The 15,570-nt window shown below is 40.6% G+C and overlaps 1 protein-coding gene across 2 annotated transcripts in view; it reads right to left on the reverse strand.

Moving 5' to 3' along the window:
* The window catches only part of LOC140199575 (integrin alpha-6-like), a 102,240-nt gene extending 87,242 nt beyond the window's left edge, over positions 1-14,998 (reverse strand). For both annotated transcript variants that reach the window (XM_072261872.1, XM_072261874.1), the window contains exon 1: positions 14,765-14,998. In XM_072261872.1, coding sequence (XP_072117973.1) covers positions 14,765-14,940 — 176 coding nt within the window. In that variant the 5' untranslated portion in view covers positions 14,941-14,998. The remainder of the gene's footprint in view (positions 1-14,764) is intronic.
* Positions 14,999-15,570: the final 572 nt, after the last annotated feature.

Genomic DNA, 15,570 nt, shown 5'->3' on the forward strand with positions numbered 1-15,570 from the left:
CCCAAGGCATAATGACCCTAGACGTTCAGAGTTTGAGAAGGGTGGTTTTCTCACAGCTGAGTCCAGTGGCTGTAGCGAGGGGCTAACGAGCCCCATCTCTAGAAACACCTGGTAGAAAAGAGTTTCTTAGTAAATGACTAAGAGAATCAAAAACAGAGTTGGCAGACATGTGAGAGAGAATCAGCTCCAGACTCCCAGGAAATAGGACTAATAGGAATTCCTCCCCAGGAGCTTGCACGGATCCAGTGGTTTTCTGCGTTTTTACAAGTTCAAGTATACAAGTATAGACTAGGCTGCAAGAAATTCCTAAACTTTTGTTCTGCTGCACCTTTTGGCAACACAACAGAGCAAATTCTCGGCCTACTGCATAAACCACACACAAGATCAGGGCTCGGTAATGTAATATCCAAGTAGATGTTTCTTGCAAGATTCAGCTTATAGCTAAAATAAATCTGGATATTTAAAGAACTTAATTCATACAACAGATGGAAATTTAAGTTACTGTAGAAATGAAAAATATTAAAAACCATGCAAGTTAATAATGACTGTAACAAATAAAGAAATTATTTGGCTGTTTTCACAATAATGCTGTGTTTGAAAAGAAATTGGAAAAGAAACAATATTTTTATCAGCTTTTAATAAATGAAGGGCAAGAATTTTGTCCTCAGTCGTAAAAAATCAGTAAAGAAACACAATTTACTGCCTTAAATATTGAGTAATTTATTTACTAAATTCAAACATTTGCTTTCCCTGCCCAGCTCTATTGCACGGAGCTTGTCTGCTAGGGGTGCTTACACTGCTCTCTCACAAGAAGTATAATTTGCCGTTTATTTAATCATCACTCCTTCCCTTGACTGAGGCAGCTTCAAGTGCAGTGGATTCAAGTTAATTGAGCCATCGGTTAATGGGGCAGCCGCTTTTTTGGGACAACTCTTAAAGAACAGAACCTAATCGAGAAAATAGCTATGATTCCCTTTATTTGGGACATGATGCTTCTTAAATGGGACAGGAGACTGTTGCCAAATAGTTTCCAACTAGCGTCAGACGTGTGCACTTACCGTGGCTGTTAAAACGCTATACCGTGCTTAGAGCAAACAGTTTTTAAATAGTGTCAATTGCATGCGATTGTGTTCAAAGAGCAGTGATTTTTGTCACTGACAGTTGGCTAGAAGCAAGCAGTAATGCAATTCAGAACTGTTTTGCTCACTATAGTTCAAGCATTTAGGCTTGAAGATGCCAGAAAAGGCCAAGAGTGAAAATGAAATGATTTCACTATTTCAGCACAATTAGGAACAATGAAGAATCTGAAGATATCCTGAAGGTATTTGGAAAATACAGCAATGTATGAAGGCAGTCCATTATCTACACCAGGTGTTTGCACTGATGTTGTTCATTTACAGTGATCAAAAGAGCGCGCCAGTCTATGTGGTTAAATTTTTCCATCGATAACAATTACAAACTAATTCAGTTTCATAGTACTGTGGTAGTATTGATAGCGTTCTAGTTCATTTTGTATTTCATTTACATATACAATTTGTTACTCAATTAAATGTTAGCTGTCTTTTTTAAATATACCTTTTTAACTAATGTAATACCATGAAACTTCCACTTATTTGGGCCAAAATGTACTCTTCCCAATATGTCCCAATTAACCAGAATTCGCTCTACTTTAAAATCTGCCAGTTACTGGGGTGACAAGGGTTGAAATAGAATTCCATAATGTTTGTGTACTGCATTCCAAGTTGATCTCTTGCTGAACAATAAAGCCTCAGGATCTTGATTGTCATTAAATGGAGACCCAGAAAAGTTTACAAGATTCACATGAAAAAAAGTGTCTTTACTGTTTTTAGAAAAACAAGTCCATTAGCAGAACCCTCAGATGTACAAAGAGAAGGCACAGGATAACATCTAGCCAAGTTATCTCCAGATCATTAAAACAAGGAGGACCAGTATCAATAATTCATTAAAGCTCTGCCATGATCACTAAAAAGATTGGGAGCTCCTGATCTTAAAAAAGCCATCAACAGCAATCCCATCTTATCTCCCATTTCCACTGGCCCACCTCTGACCAGATTCTACCACTCACCTGCACAAAAGGGGCAATTCACAGTGGCCCATTAAACTAACAACCTATATTATTTGGGATGCAGAAGGAAACCAGAGCTGTCAGAGGAAAGCCTTCGACCGAGGTCAGGACTGAACCTGGATCAGTGATGGAGTATAATGCAATATCACCAGGCCACCCCAAGGTTCCTTAATATCCAAAGGTTTAGCAATCCCAGTCTTGAAATATATTCAGCAACTGAGCATCCGTAACCCTTTAGATTAGAAAGTTTCAAGATTCAGTACCCTTAAGGTGAAGAAATTTCTTCTGATTTGAGTGACCAACATTTTTTTTTAGAACTGAGACTGTAACTATTGGTTCAAGACACTCCAGCCAGGAGAAGCAACAAGCTTCATCTACCTTCTCAAACCCAAACAAAATGTTGTAAATTTTGACCCAGACTGCTTAATCTCTCCTTGTATGACAAATTTATTTGTGAGAACCAGTCTGTGAACCTTACTTGCACTATTATTGCAAGTACATCTTTCCTCAGGATGAAGAGTTAAGATCTGGAATAATATTCCAGATGTGGTATCACTAGGACTCTGCATATTTCAAGTAAGGTCATCATCTTGCAACAAAGGCCTATATGTCTTCCTAAGTACTTTCTGTAACTGCACTTCAACTTTTAGTGACTCATGTACAAATATACCCAAGACCATTCTAAAACTATAATGTTTTAACCTCTTACCTGCCTTCATTCTAACAAGCTGGAACATCCTCACCTTTTTCTCCATTATGTTCCATTTGCTACTTCCTCACCTACTCACTGTCCATCTGTAGCCCTTTAAAGTGTCTCTGCAAACTCCTCACTGGAGCACACTTCTGTATCAAGTTTGGATAAGCCACAGGTTGTTTCCTTATCTGAATCTCTGATATGGCAAACATCTGGAGCAATCTCACTAACTTCCACAGCAAAACACTAAACAGTCTCCAAATCCCAAAACAACTCATTCATTCCTCTTCTCTGTTCACTGCCCATTAATTAGTCTTCAATTCCATGTGTTCTCATTTTTATAAATCACTTGTTTGACTCCTTATTTGAATATGCAAATAATCCATATCCACTGGTCCTATTCTAATAGACAAGACTTAAGATTTGTAAATATGATTTCCCTTTGATAAATTATATTGACTATTATTCTAAGTACTCCTTACTATTTTCTTAATATTCCAGAATTTCCTCTACTAATGCTGTCAGGCTAACTGGTTTGCAATAACCACTTTGTCTAGCTATTCTTCCTTAAACAGCAGGGACTGTTAGCTTCCAATCTTTAGGAACTGTTCTAGAGTCTATGGAATTTTAGAAAATGATGAGTGCATCCAAAATCCTCTGATGTAGGTCATGAAGCCCTATGGTTTAACTGTTTTTTAGTCCTATTAATTTCTCCAATACTATTTTGAGAGAGACAATTCAGATGTGCTTTCATGTGGTTGATGGCTGGATTGAGTTGTTCTCTGAAATTGGCAATCTACTTGCAAATGTTTTGTCACCATGTGAGAAGTCGTTATCAGTGTACTGTTGATTATGGTGTGTCCTCTGAATGCTTGGCCTTTATAGACCTTTCAATTAGCTGATTTGACGTCATTTCAGAAAATCAATTGTGATGTGGGGAAGAAGTCTCGTTGCTGATGGGTGTGTGATGAACTTCGTGCATTGTGATATGGAATTTTGCCTGTATCAGCTCATACAGAATCGAGGTCTACATGTTTATTTACAGAATTGCTTGTGGAAAACTATACTTCTACCCCACACCACAATTGAGTTTCCAAAATGACGTTGAATCAGCTGATTAAAAAGTACATAAAGGCCAGGCATTGGGACGACACACCACAATCAACAGCGCACTGACGATGTCTCCTTGCATGGTGACAAAATTCCCAAGATCGGACAACAACTCAACCCAACTATTTTGTTACCAATGCTAATTGCTTTTGAGCCTTCTTTCACTCGACTGAACTGTACTATTTCCAGGAGGTTCCATATTTATCTGCGAGGACAAACAAAGTGTCTGCTCAGTTTCTCACCTTATTTACCAATATAATTGTTAATGGAAAAGGTCCACATTAACATTTGCTAATCTTTTCCTCCTTACACAGGAGCAAGCTTCTATATTTCCCAATCTAGCACTATACCTTCATTGCATTTTTTACAAAACATAGCTCTGAACATCAGCAAACATGCAGGACAAGAGAAGCTCAGAATGATTTCTGTGGGGAAATTCCATGTGGAGCTTTACAGGAAATCGAGCTCTATAGGGGTAGAGATTAAGGAGGGCGTATGTGCAAGTAAGTAAATCTAAATATGTCAATTGTAAAATGGCAATGCTATCATTCTTGAAAAGCTTATTTGCATTGCTAACAGTTTAAATAAAGAATATTTTTATTGCACAAACTGTTTTAAACAAATCACTCTAAAAAAAAATTACATCTAAGCAATGAGTTTATTTAGTAGTTAATGGAACCCTTATATTGCAGGATATTTGTCAAAGTGGCCACAGCTTGAAAAGATCACTGTACAAGATTGAGCTTCAAAATTTCAAAACTAACAATTCATTCAATTAGGCTTTGGTAAATGACAATTGTACAATTGGCTAGTTATGAAACTAATTGCTTAGTGAGCTAATCTCCTTGCATAAATAAAGGAACAGTTAAATCTCGGGAAATCAGCAAAGAGGAAAACTACCAAAAAATATGCGCAAGTACATTTAGGGTTACTGACAAAGAGACAAAAGTGAAAAACAACATCACAACTTCACCTGCACTACAATATAAAGGGACACAAACTTGAGTAGATTTAGATCAAAACAAAGAATGTGACTGGATAATTATCCCTTGTGCACTCCTTTACCTTTAGAGTTACCATCCATAAACACTCCTTGGTGTCTCATGCTCCGTCTTGTATGAACTAAAGGTTTAAAACCCTATTGCCCAAGTTCCAGTACAGATAAAATTCCATTCACTCATCACCTATGCGTTTGTCTGGTGCAAATGCTCCTTGTTAAACAGCAACTCCATCTTATAATCCTCATCATCACTGTTTTCAAATGCATTCAAGGCATCACCCTTCTCCCTCACTTGAATCTCTCCCAGCCACTAAGATTTTTACATTCCCCCAGTTCTGGTTGCTTGATCAACCCAGTCATCGTAGATTTTAAACTGCTTGGTAATCGGCAAGTGTACCTTCAAATGCCATGGACTTAGGCTCTGGAATTTGCTCCTTGAATTACTTTGCCTTTCTTTCCACCTTTAAAATAGTTAAAGATGCACTTTCCTTAATTTGACTGTTAGCCATGGGAAGTTTGCTAGCACTTCTGTGAACCACTTACAAATAGTTCCACTAGAGGGGAGGGAGGGTTGGATTTTGTTCGTGCAATAGCAGAATCCAATTTATTCATAGTTCACAAACCTCTATGATTACTTGCCTACATGAGCATTTATGGAAGTGAGGTCCATGAAAGGACTCAAAAAATGGATCTATACATTTATATTACAATAAATGTCATACATTTGCTATAATCTGTTTCCTATCAAATGGAATTGATAGGAAACACATTAGAGCAAAGATGGCAGCTATACAACTACTAAAGCCAGTATATACATTTCATTATAAGTTACTTTCCAGCCCAGTCTAATCCCTATTCTGACTTTTTAAACTCTCCTCACCTGCTTATTACTTCCCCGGGGTCCCCTCCTTATTCCCTTTCTGCTATGGTCCACTCTCCTCTCCAATCAGATTCCTGCTTCTCCAGCTTTTGACCTTACCCACACATCTGGCTTCACCCATCACTTTCCAGCAAGCCTCTTTCCCCTCCCCCCAACTTTTTATTCTAGCATCTTTCCCCTTCCCTCTCACTCCCAAAGTAGTGTTTCAGCCCGAAATATCAGCTGTTTATTTATTTCCATAGATGTTGCCTGGCCTGCTGAGTTCCTCCAGCATTTTGTGTGGGTTGCAATTCAATATCTTGTTTTCATATCTAAGAAATAGAGATTCCACTGTCCTGTCTCAGTGTTTATTCAATTTTATAGTTGTTCTAATTACTTAATAGTGGCATCAAGAAACAAAAAGTACTCTTTTGCTCATGCCTTGCCTAACAACACTTTCCCCTTCACCATATTAGCTGAGTAAATATTTAAACAATGAACTATTAACACTGAAGATGTTTATTATATCAAATTCTAAATTCAGCTCACAACTACACCATATTTATTACTTGGAGTGATATTTTTCAATTTATGTAACCAGTGCCACCGTTGAAAATACAATCCTTCAATTTTTCATTCACTCTTCAGTTACCTAATGAATTAGTAAACTAAAATTTCTCTTTTAGACAACACTGAATCCAAGCAGCATCCTCTACCTCAGAACAGATTTCGCAATTCTAACAACGTGATATGTCTGTTAGCATATCAAAGATTTTCACCATTTGTCCTTTTTTAACTGAAGGTGTGCGGGTACCAGGAACTGGTTTGGAAACATGTAACATAGCACACAGGACAGAAATTTAATCCAGCAACCAAAGATCTTTATCTAGGAGCTAGAAATGAAATTACAGGAATTTTCACTCCTCCATTCCCCAAAGCACCAGCAACATGAACAACCCTCTTCCAGACTCCAACTCAAATGACCATTTTTCCATGGTGTCAAAAAGTTAACTGACCCAGCAGGGATGGCACGCAGCTGAATAAATTTCATCGATGCCGTAAACAACTCAACAGGACAAAAGGCCTTTCTGACTGTCTAAGATCTACAAACACTCACTTTTCCAGTTTTCATTGAATACATGTCACATTTTTGAATTCAAGTTGATTTATCTCCAGAGGAGACATAGTGCCACTGGACAAACCAAAAGATCAATTATAACTCTTTCTGCCAGAAGGAGACCTAGATGTGCAACAATTAACAGAGCAGTAGTGACTGTCTTCCATCTCCTGCCATAAACACATGCACAAACGTCCACTAGCATAGGCAAGCATGCACCTTAAGATATTACGGGTAACAAAAATTACAGTGGATTTCAGTTATCTGGAACACATCGGGACAAGTACATTTTGGGCCAATTAACTGGCCCAAAAGTTTGCCAAAGTTTCATGGAAATACTTTTAAAAAAAAGACAAACTACGTAAAACAAGTAACAAGTTATGTTTTTAAGTGAAATACAGAACAAATTAGAACACTACCAATATTACTACAGTACTATAAAACTGTGTGTTAGTTCCTAGTAGTTATCGACAAAGGAAATCATACAGGTTATGCTACCGTGCTCTCTTCACCGCCTTTTAGTTCGGCGTTGGTCGGCCCAAATGAACAACATAACACAAGCATATGCAACTCACACTATTTAAAAAACTGTTCACTCCAAGCACAGTGTAGTGTCTAATTAGTCACACAAGTGCGCACGACTGACACTAGTTAGAAACTGTTCAGCAACAGTCTCCTGTCCCAATTAAATGGAAGCATCCCAAATAAATGAAGGAAATCCCAGCTATTTTCCTAATGAGCTTTTGTTCTTTAGGAGTTGACCCGAATAAGTGGCTTCCCCAAATAACTGATGGTCCAATTAACTGGAATCCACTATGTATAAACTGAAAGCTTTCTTTATAAATCTGCATAAATATATCCTCACCGCCTTTATAACATACAGCCTCCTACTCCCTTAACTGGGCCGACAAATGATTGATGGCATATGGTGAGGCAACAGAGGTCTATGGAGGCACTTCGAAGGAATGATATTGACAAGGGCTTCATCAGAAGATTTTAAATCAGCAATTCAAAAAAGTGTCTAGTTGGTATCCTTGCAAACAATAAAATACTACTTTACAATCTTTCTCAGGGCACATTTAGTATTGATGCTTGATAGGACTCTTCTATTGTGGGCTAAGTAGAAGCATTCCTGCCTCTGAATCAGGTGCTCTCGTCAACGTTAATCCCTCAGCCACCATCACAAAAGTCTTTTTCAAATTGCCTTTACACGAAGCCTGTCATGGTTGTTGACCGTTAATCATTCTGAAATGGCACAGATCTGTGACTGGTGTTTCATAATGTTACAGATACATTAACACTCCCAGCACTCTTCACTTGGAGGGTGGTGACAGTCTGGAATGAGGTGCCTGAACAAGTGGTGGATGCCACTTCATTTTCAACATTTAAGAGAAGTTTGGATAGGAGGGGTATGGTCCAGGTGTAGGCTGATGTAGGTTTAAATGGTTCAGCATGGACTAGATAGGCTGAAGGGCCTGTTTTGTGTGCTGCAGTTGTATATGACTCTACAGGTTTCTCATTCCACAAGTAAACATCAACCTCATCACTGCTGGCTTTACCTTGAAGGTGAAGCCAAACATCAACACTGCGATTTTGCAAGTCCAAAATTAGCTGTGTTTTTGGGCTCGTGTACTTCATGTAAATGTCAATATTTAGTTCAGAGAATCTCCACAGATGAACGTAAAAGGAGCACGATGACTGAAAAAAGCAAGAGAATGACACAATCTCATTGACTTCCTATCATCAGGCAGAAGACACCGCAGTACAAGAACAAGGATTGTTATCAGCTTCTTCCCCCAGGCTGTGAGACCTCTGAACAGCCTGCTGCCACCCAGTACACATTATTTATGATAGTGCCTGTAGCGTTATACTGTTGCATATTTAACTATAGGTCAGCCAACTTTTTTACCTACAGAATATTTTTATTATCTGTTAATACTATTGTGTTAATATTATCTTATGTGCTGTTTGCGATGCACGTCCCGTGTATGCTTGAATGACAATAAACTTGAACATGAAACTTGCATTATAATTCAGTCATCAATATAAAAGAACAAGCAATATTGACCTTTCAATTTGTTTTAATTGTGCCCAGAAGACTGGCTCAATCAGAGTTGCCCAAGGCCTCTCAGGAGACCCAGGGTTCTGCAAGTCTAGAATTACAAATCGTCCAGAATCAACTACACCCTGCAAAAACTCATTTCAGGGAGGTAGCACCACCACCCCCATCTCCCGCAACCCCATATCCCCCCCGTCGACCTCCAAGGGTGTATGTATACAGAACATTTGATTATGAAAGAACACAAAAATTCATTTGATCACATATTGAAACTTCTTTTATTTACACACACACACACACACACACACACACCCCGTGTTGAGTATTTTGTTGGCAGTCTCAATGCAAATGCAAATAGCTTTTCTATTTCTTTTTCAAACTTTCCTTGTACTGTGATGTGACTTGTTTGGCAGATTTGAGCATTTTGGCAGAAGTCTCAACCTCATAGCAGTCTGTGTCAAAGAATTTGTTAATTTTGCAAGACATCAGATTCACAAGTGTTTTGTGAGACAGCTGATTTCTGAGTTCTGTCTTAATGTGATGCACCATGCTGAATGCCCTTTCTACACAATTAGAATTTGGCAGCACCACAAGCAGCTTCATCAACTGGCAGAACTCTTTGAATCTCAACTGCCCTGTGCTCACAGATTTTACTTTGGACTTTAGTGTAGTCTGGGGTGAAGTACGTTTTATATTTTCTTTTTTTGGAACACTCTGCCATGGTGCTGCAGGACACTGAACTGAACAATGAAAGAAAGAGAGGCCGACTGTAAAGCCGACCCACAGAAAACTGATAGGTCTACTTAGCACAAATCAGGATGCTCTCTCTGTCACTCTCTCTCTCTCTCTCTCTCTCTCCCCCCCCCTCTCTCGAAAAAAAAATCGATTTCTGGGATATTGTATATAATTTGCGGGCATCAGGGAGCTGCTATCAATATGCAGGAGACTTCCAGAACTTCCAGGAGAGGTGGGATGTCTGCAACTACCAATAACAATCCTAAATCAATCATGATTTCTATTACTCATGAGAGACACACAACAGTCAATTTTCACCCGACTATTTCTGGTTCAAATCATCAAAATCCTTGACTGGACCAGAGAAGGGGAAAAAAAAGTCTATGGTTTAAATAAAAATGAATTTAAATTTCTCCCTTATAAAGTTACACCATTTCATTTTTCATGAATAGCAATGTATTTCTTTCTTTGAAAGCCAACTTGTTAAAAAAAATTCCCTGTCTCAAAAAATTTGTCAGGAGTTTCCAGAAACATACCTGTACATCCTAAATATTAAATGTGTTCTTCCTCACAAATATCTTGGAACTTGAACCCATTGTGGAAGGACTGTTAGTTAACTAGTCAACTAACAATCTGACAGTCACATTCACATAATAGTATCTCTCAGACAGTCTCCTCCTTCACTACCTCTAGTCATGTTCGATCCTACAAGCAAGTTAAAATTGCCATCGCTCACTTTGACAAAACCGGAGAAAGTTAATGGCTGCTAAACTGAAATTTTCCAAGACGACTTTATCCCACTGTTGAGCAGGCTTCTGTGCTTCTCCTCAACTGCCTCTATAGCCTCAACACTCTCCTTGCAGCTGCCTAAACTCTACCCAATATAGACAGTATCCATTCATTTAGCTGTGTGACCCTTATGCAAAGCCCATGTAACCCATTAGACCTGTACTCACCATCCCCCCCATCAAGCTCCAAGAGCTTCCAAGATGGTGCAGGCAAGGGCCAGACACAGCCATGTTTTACGGGCAGCTAACAAAACTACTAAATATACTTTTTCTGCACTATGATCACTGCAATCGACAACCTGCAATTTCCCTTTGGGAGCACTGCTTTTGAACCATCTATGTGACCTGGGATTTTTGTGGTACGGAATCTCAAGAATGCAGATATGACCGCAGCAACCATTGGTAAAGTGGACATGGGGCCAAACTGAAAGTTTGGGCCAGATTGACACAGCAGGGCCTGGGCCCAACAGCAGAAAACCGGTGGTAAGCCAATTTAAACAGAGTTAGATTAAAAGGATTAAGGTATGGAGGCCAAGGGCTAAGGACAAACTAGTGTTCAGCTCACAATTCCATGCAGCACTTAGCACTGAACCTGGCTTTGCGGTTTATAGCCATCGAGCTCCTGGACTATTGTCAGCGCTGAACTGGCTGTGAACTTAGGTTCGGAGACTATGGTTCATGTTTGATGTTTTATTTATTTACCTTTTTATATTGTTTGCACGATTTGTTCTTTCTTTCTTCACACACTGGATTGTGGTGTCATTGTGGTGTGGGTTTTTTTTGCGAATTCTTTGTTTGTTTGGTTATTTATTGAGATGCGGTGCAGAATAGGCTCCTTGAGCCACACTGCCGGGCAATCCACCGATTTAATCCTACGCTAATCACAGGACAATTTACATTGACCAATTAACCTACCAATCGGTACATCTTTGGACTGTGGGAGGAAACCAGAGCACCTGGAGGAATCACAGTGAAAGTGTACAAACTCCTTGCAGGCAGCAGCAGGAAGTGGCTGCCTGCAAGATAAATCTTAGCGTTGTATATGGTACACATAATACATGTACTTTGATAATAAGTGTATTTTAAACCTTAAAACTCCAGTTCTCATAACACTGAACTGAAGTAGCAAATCTTTGAACTTGCATCCTTCAGTCTTCGCACTTTGGCCTATAATGTATTCAATCTGCACTAGTTTGCAGAGATTTACTTGTTCAGATCCCTCCGCAAAACTCTTCCAACAGTTTCCCCTCATTACTCACTTCCGTGCCTTTCACCAAGACCTTTCTGCAGTAAACCTGGTCTAACTCTTTATCTACTTCTTGCCATCTAACTTTATTTAAGTATCACCTTAGGCTACACTCTCGATTTAAAAAGGCACCCTTTGCATTGTTGTAACTTGTGGACCTTACGAAAATAAATCAAGCAATATGCAAGTCAAGCATTTCAGTGTACTTTAGTATATGTGACAATAACAAGTTCATATAAGGTCAGACAGATGTATACAATATACATCCTGAAATTCTTTTTCTTTGCAAACATCCACAAAAACAGAGGAGTGCCCCCAAAGAATGAATGACAGTTACACGTTAGAACCCCAAAGCACCCCCAGCTTCCCCCCCCACACATAAACAGCAGCAAGGTAACGACCCCCCCACCATCAAAAAAGCATCATCCCCCCCGCCAAGCACTCAAGCATGCAGCAAAGCATCAATAAAGACACAAACTTGCAGTACCCCAAAGACTACTCATTCACCTGATATTTGACATACCACAGAAGGCTCTCTCTCCCCAATAAGGGAAAAAGAGGTGTCCCTGCTTCAAAGTGAGCAGGGACCAGTTCCAACTTGTTCTATCACGAACACGTCAGAACCAACTATGCTCCGCTACACAAAATGCTGGAGAAATTCAGGTCGGGCAGCGCCCATGGTGAGGAACATTCAGCATTTTGGGCCAAAGGTCTCAGCCTGAAATATTAACTGTTTGTTCCTTTCTAAACTGATTGTTTCCTGCCAAAATGTTTCGGCCTGAAACATTGACTGCACTCCTTTCCGTGGATGCTGCCTGGCCTGCAGAGTTCCTCCAGCATTTTGTGTGCCTGGATTTCCACAGCATCTGCATGATCTCATGTATATTGCACTTCACCTTTTATTAGCTATATTCATTTTAAGGAATACTGGATTCAAAGGCAGAGCCAGCATTTAATTGCCCTTCCCTAGTTGCCCTTGATAAAGTGAAGGGTGAGCCCATCATATTGAACTGTTGCATTCCTTGAGATGTGGGTGTACCCTCAATGCTGTGAGGGAGCTCCAGGATAACAAAGGGCAATAGATGCTGCGTGGATTGGAAAGCAACTCCTAGGTAGTGGTGTTCCCATTTCCTTGACCTTCTAATTGATAGGTCAGAGTTTCGAAGGTCTTGTCCAAGGTGTCTTGATGTGGACCTGTAGATGGAGTTCAGTAATGGAAATGCCATTGGACATTTGAGGTTAATGGTTGGATGTTGTCATTGCCTGGTATTTGTGTGGTCTGAATGTTACTTTGTCAATCATCAGTCCAGATGGGATCTAGTCCAAGTCTTGCTGCGTTTCGATCTAGGCTACCCCCTTTTCCAAGGAATCACAAATGACGCTGAACATTCTGCAATTATAAATAAACAACCTAGTACCTCCAGACAGCATGACTGGAGGAAAATCATTCATGCAATAATTGAAGATTTTGGGTGTGGGGCGCTACCGGGAGGAACCTCTGCAGCTGAAATGATTGACGTCCAACCACCACAACCATCCTCCTATGTTGTATGACCCCCAAGTAACTGAGGATTTTTGGGCTCTTTGAAGCCACTCAATCAAAGGCTGCTTTGACGTCAAGGGCAGTTACACTCCAATCACCTCTGGAGTTAAGCTTTTTTTCTCAATGTTTGTACCTTGGCTGTAAGTAAAATCAGGGGCTGAGTGACTCCGGCAGAACCTAATCTTTCAAAACAATCTGGTTGCGACAGATGTGACACAATTTTCCAAATAATCCAGAAACTTTTAAAAAATCGAGGATACAAGGGATTAAACAGAAAAATCGAGTTTAATGCAGAGTAAGTGCTGATGGGATTCTCAGATCTCCGCGATTCGTCGCAGGGTCGTTAATTCGAAGGAAAAGGGACGCACTCAGCAGCTTTTGCTTTCAGAGGAAGGCAGCGGCGCCGCCGCCCGCCACCGCACTGCACCGACTGAAGGAATTGCTGTGGGTGTGGGCTGACGTCATGGCCCGCGACTCTCCGCAGCGCCATAGCAACGGGATTCCGCCGCCCGGGTCGGCGGGGCCCGGCTTCGCCTGCGCGAGTCGGAACTCACAGCTCCTCCCTGCCACCGCCCCTCATCTTCACCTCAGCCAACTCCTCCCGGACACCACCCCGCCATTCAATTCAAGTCGGCATGCTCCGAGCTGATCCCTGCTCATGAAAGCTGCTATCATCAAACTGTCGCTGCAGCGCAGCGGATCAGGAGTGCCAACTATTTTAGAGCGAGAAAGAAAAATGAAGTTTACAACAAAAACCCGGCCAGTGACAACGCTAAAGGCTTCAGTGGAACATTTTACTCCGAGAGCAACTTTTAACGCTTCTGCAATTAAAACATAGCAGTTAGGATAAAGTTTCTGACCCTTGCACTGAAGACAATTGTTTGGGGTCACATCTCAGCTCCAGTACAACTTTAGAAGATTTTGTGACTAGCCCCGAGAGACTTAGTGGTGGTGTGTGTGTGTGTGTGTGTGTGTGTGTGTGTGTGTGTGTATGCGGGGGGAGGTAGTCGGCGCTGCGCTGCGTACCAATGATCGCTTCACCTTCAACCAGTATGCTTTCTTTAAACGATGCAGGGCCATCCTGTTGCATTCTTCAATAAAAGAAATCCCCAAGGTTCCCATTACTAATATTTTTTTTAATATCAAGAAGCCCCGCAGTTAATACTACAAGCCCAACATAAATCAAAGTGAATCAAAGACCGCTTTCGGGCACCCGGGCCCTGAGCAGCGTCCCTACGGGTTTAACGAGCGACGCTCTGGAGTGGCGAGGACAACCTCCGCACCGAGCGCCGGCCGTGGACAGGTACTGCGACTGCCGGCGGAAACTTCTCGCTGCACTTAGTTCAATCTTGAGCACCAGCTTAAGATCCGATAAACCTGTTCGAACGGAGTAACTTCAGTTAAAGTGTGCGAGGGTATCCCGGCTTAGACCACAAAGCGCAGACTTTCCACTTACATTCCTCTCTAGATTCTGAAAGTACCAACCATCTTCTCCAATCAAGCGAAATCAATTGTACAGATACTTACATTATTTTATCTGACGGTTTTAGCTGCCGGTGCATAGCAAGGGAAAAACCAAACAGGCTGGAGGGATCTCCGGTTTTCTTGATGACATTTTCCGTATCCAAATTAAAAGCTGAAGTCCACTCCTTGAGGGAAAACAAAGACAGGTAGATAAGAAGCCACTGCTGTGCGGCCGCCATAACAGCAAAGTCTTCTAACCCCCTGTGAAAGTGCTCCTAACGTTAAGTTCCCTGTCTGATTCTTATTCCGAGTAGCCGCGTTGTGTTGCAAATCACATTATAAAGACTCGCTTTGCCCCGCCCATCTCTGCCACTATCGATGCCTCACTCGCTTCAATAAAGAAGTTAAACCGACCCTGGTCCACAGCACCAATCCCTCCACCTCACCCCAATCCAACTTGACTTTCTTCTTTCCAGTACTACGCGTCGCTCAAACTTGTCCCATTTCAACGAAACATGGACGTCTAATGACTGCAGATATTTCAATCACAAAGAACATGTCCATGGATATTTTAAGTGATTTACCTTGTCATTGTGAAGTATTCTGTGAAAATTTTTGCATTAGCGTTGGGAACTTATACCGTTCAATAATCACCCCCTATTCCTAATCATGTCGATAACTGTATCATATCAGATATACAATATTTGCAAATATGTCATAAATAATTGAACTTTTTTTTAGTTGAAACTTAAAAAAGGGATGATGGGGAAAGACATGGCCAAACTTTCTTACAAATTGCTTTATTTTCTAGATGAACAAAACAAACCCTTCTTTAGACTTTCCATAGTTTTGAGTATTTCATAAAGATA

Source organism: Mobula birostris, chromosome 6 (assembly GCF_030028105.1).
Source record: "Mobula birostris isolate sMobBir1 chromosome 6, sMobBir1.hap1, whole genome shotgun sequence".
Taxonomy (NCBI): domain Eukaryota; kingdom Metazoa; phylum Chordata; class Chondrichthyes; order Myliobatiformes; family Myliobatidae; genus Mobula; species Mobula birostris.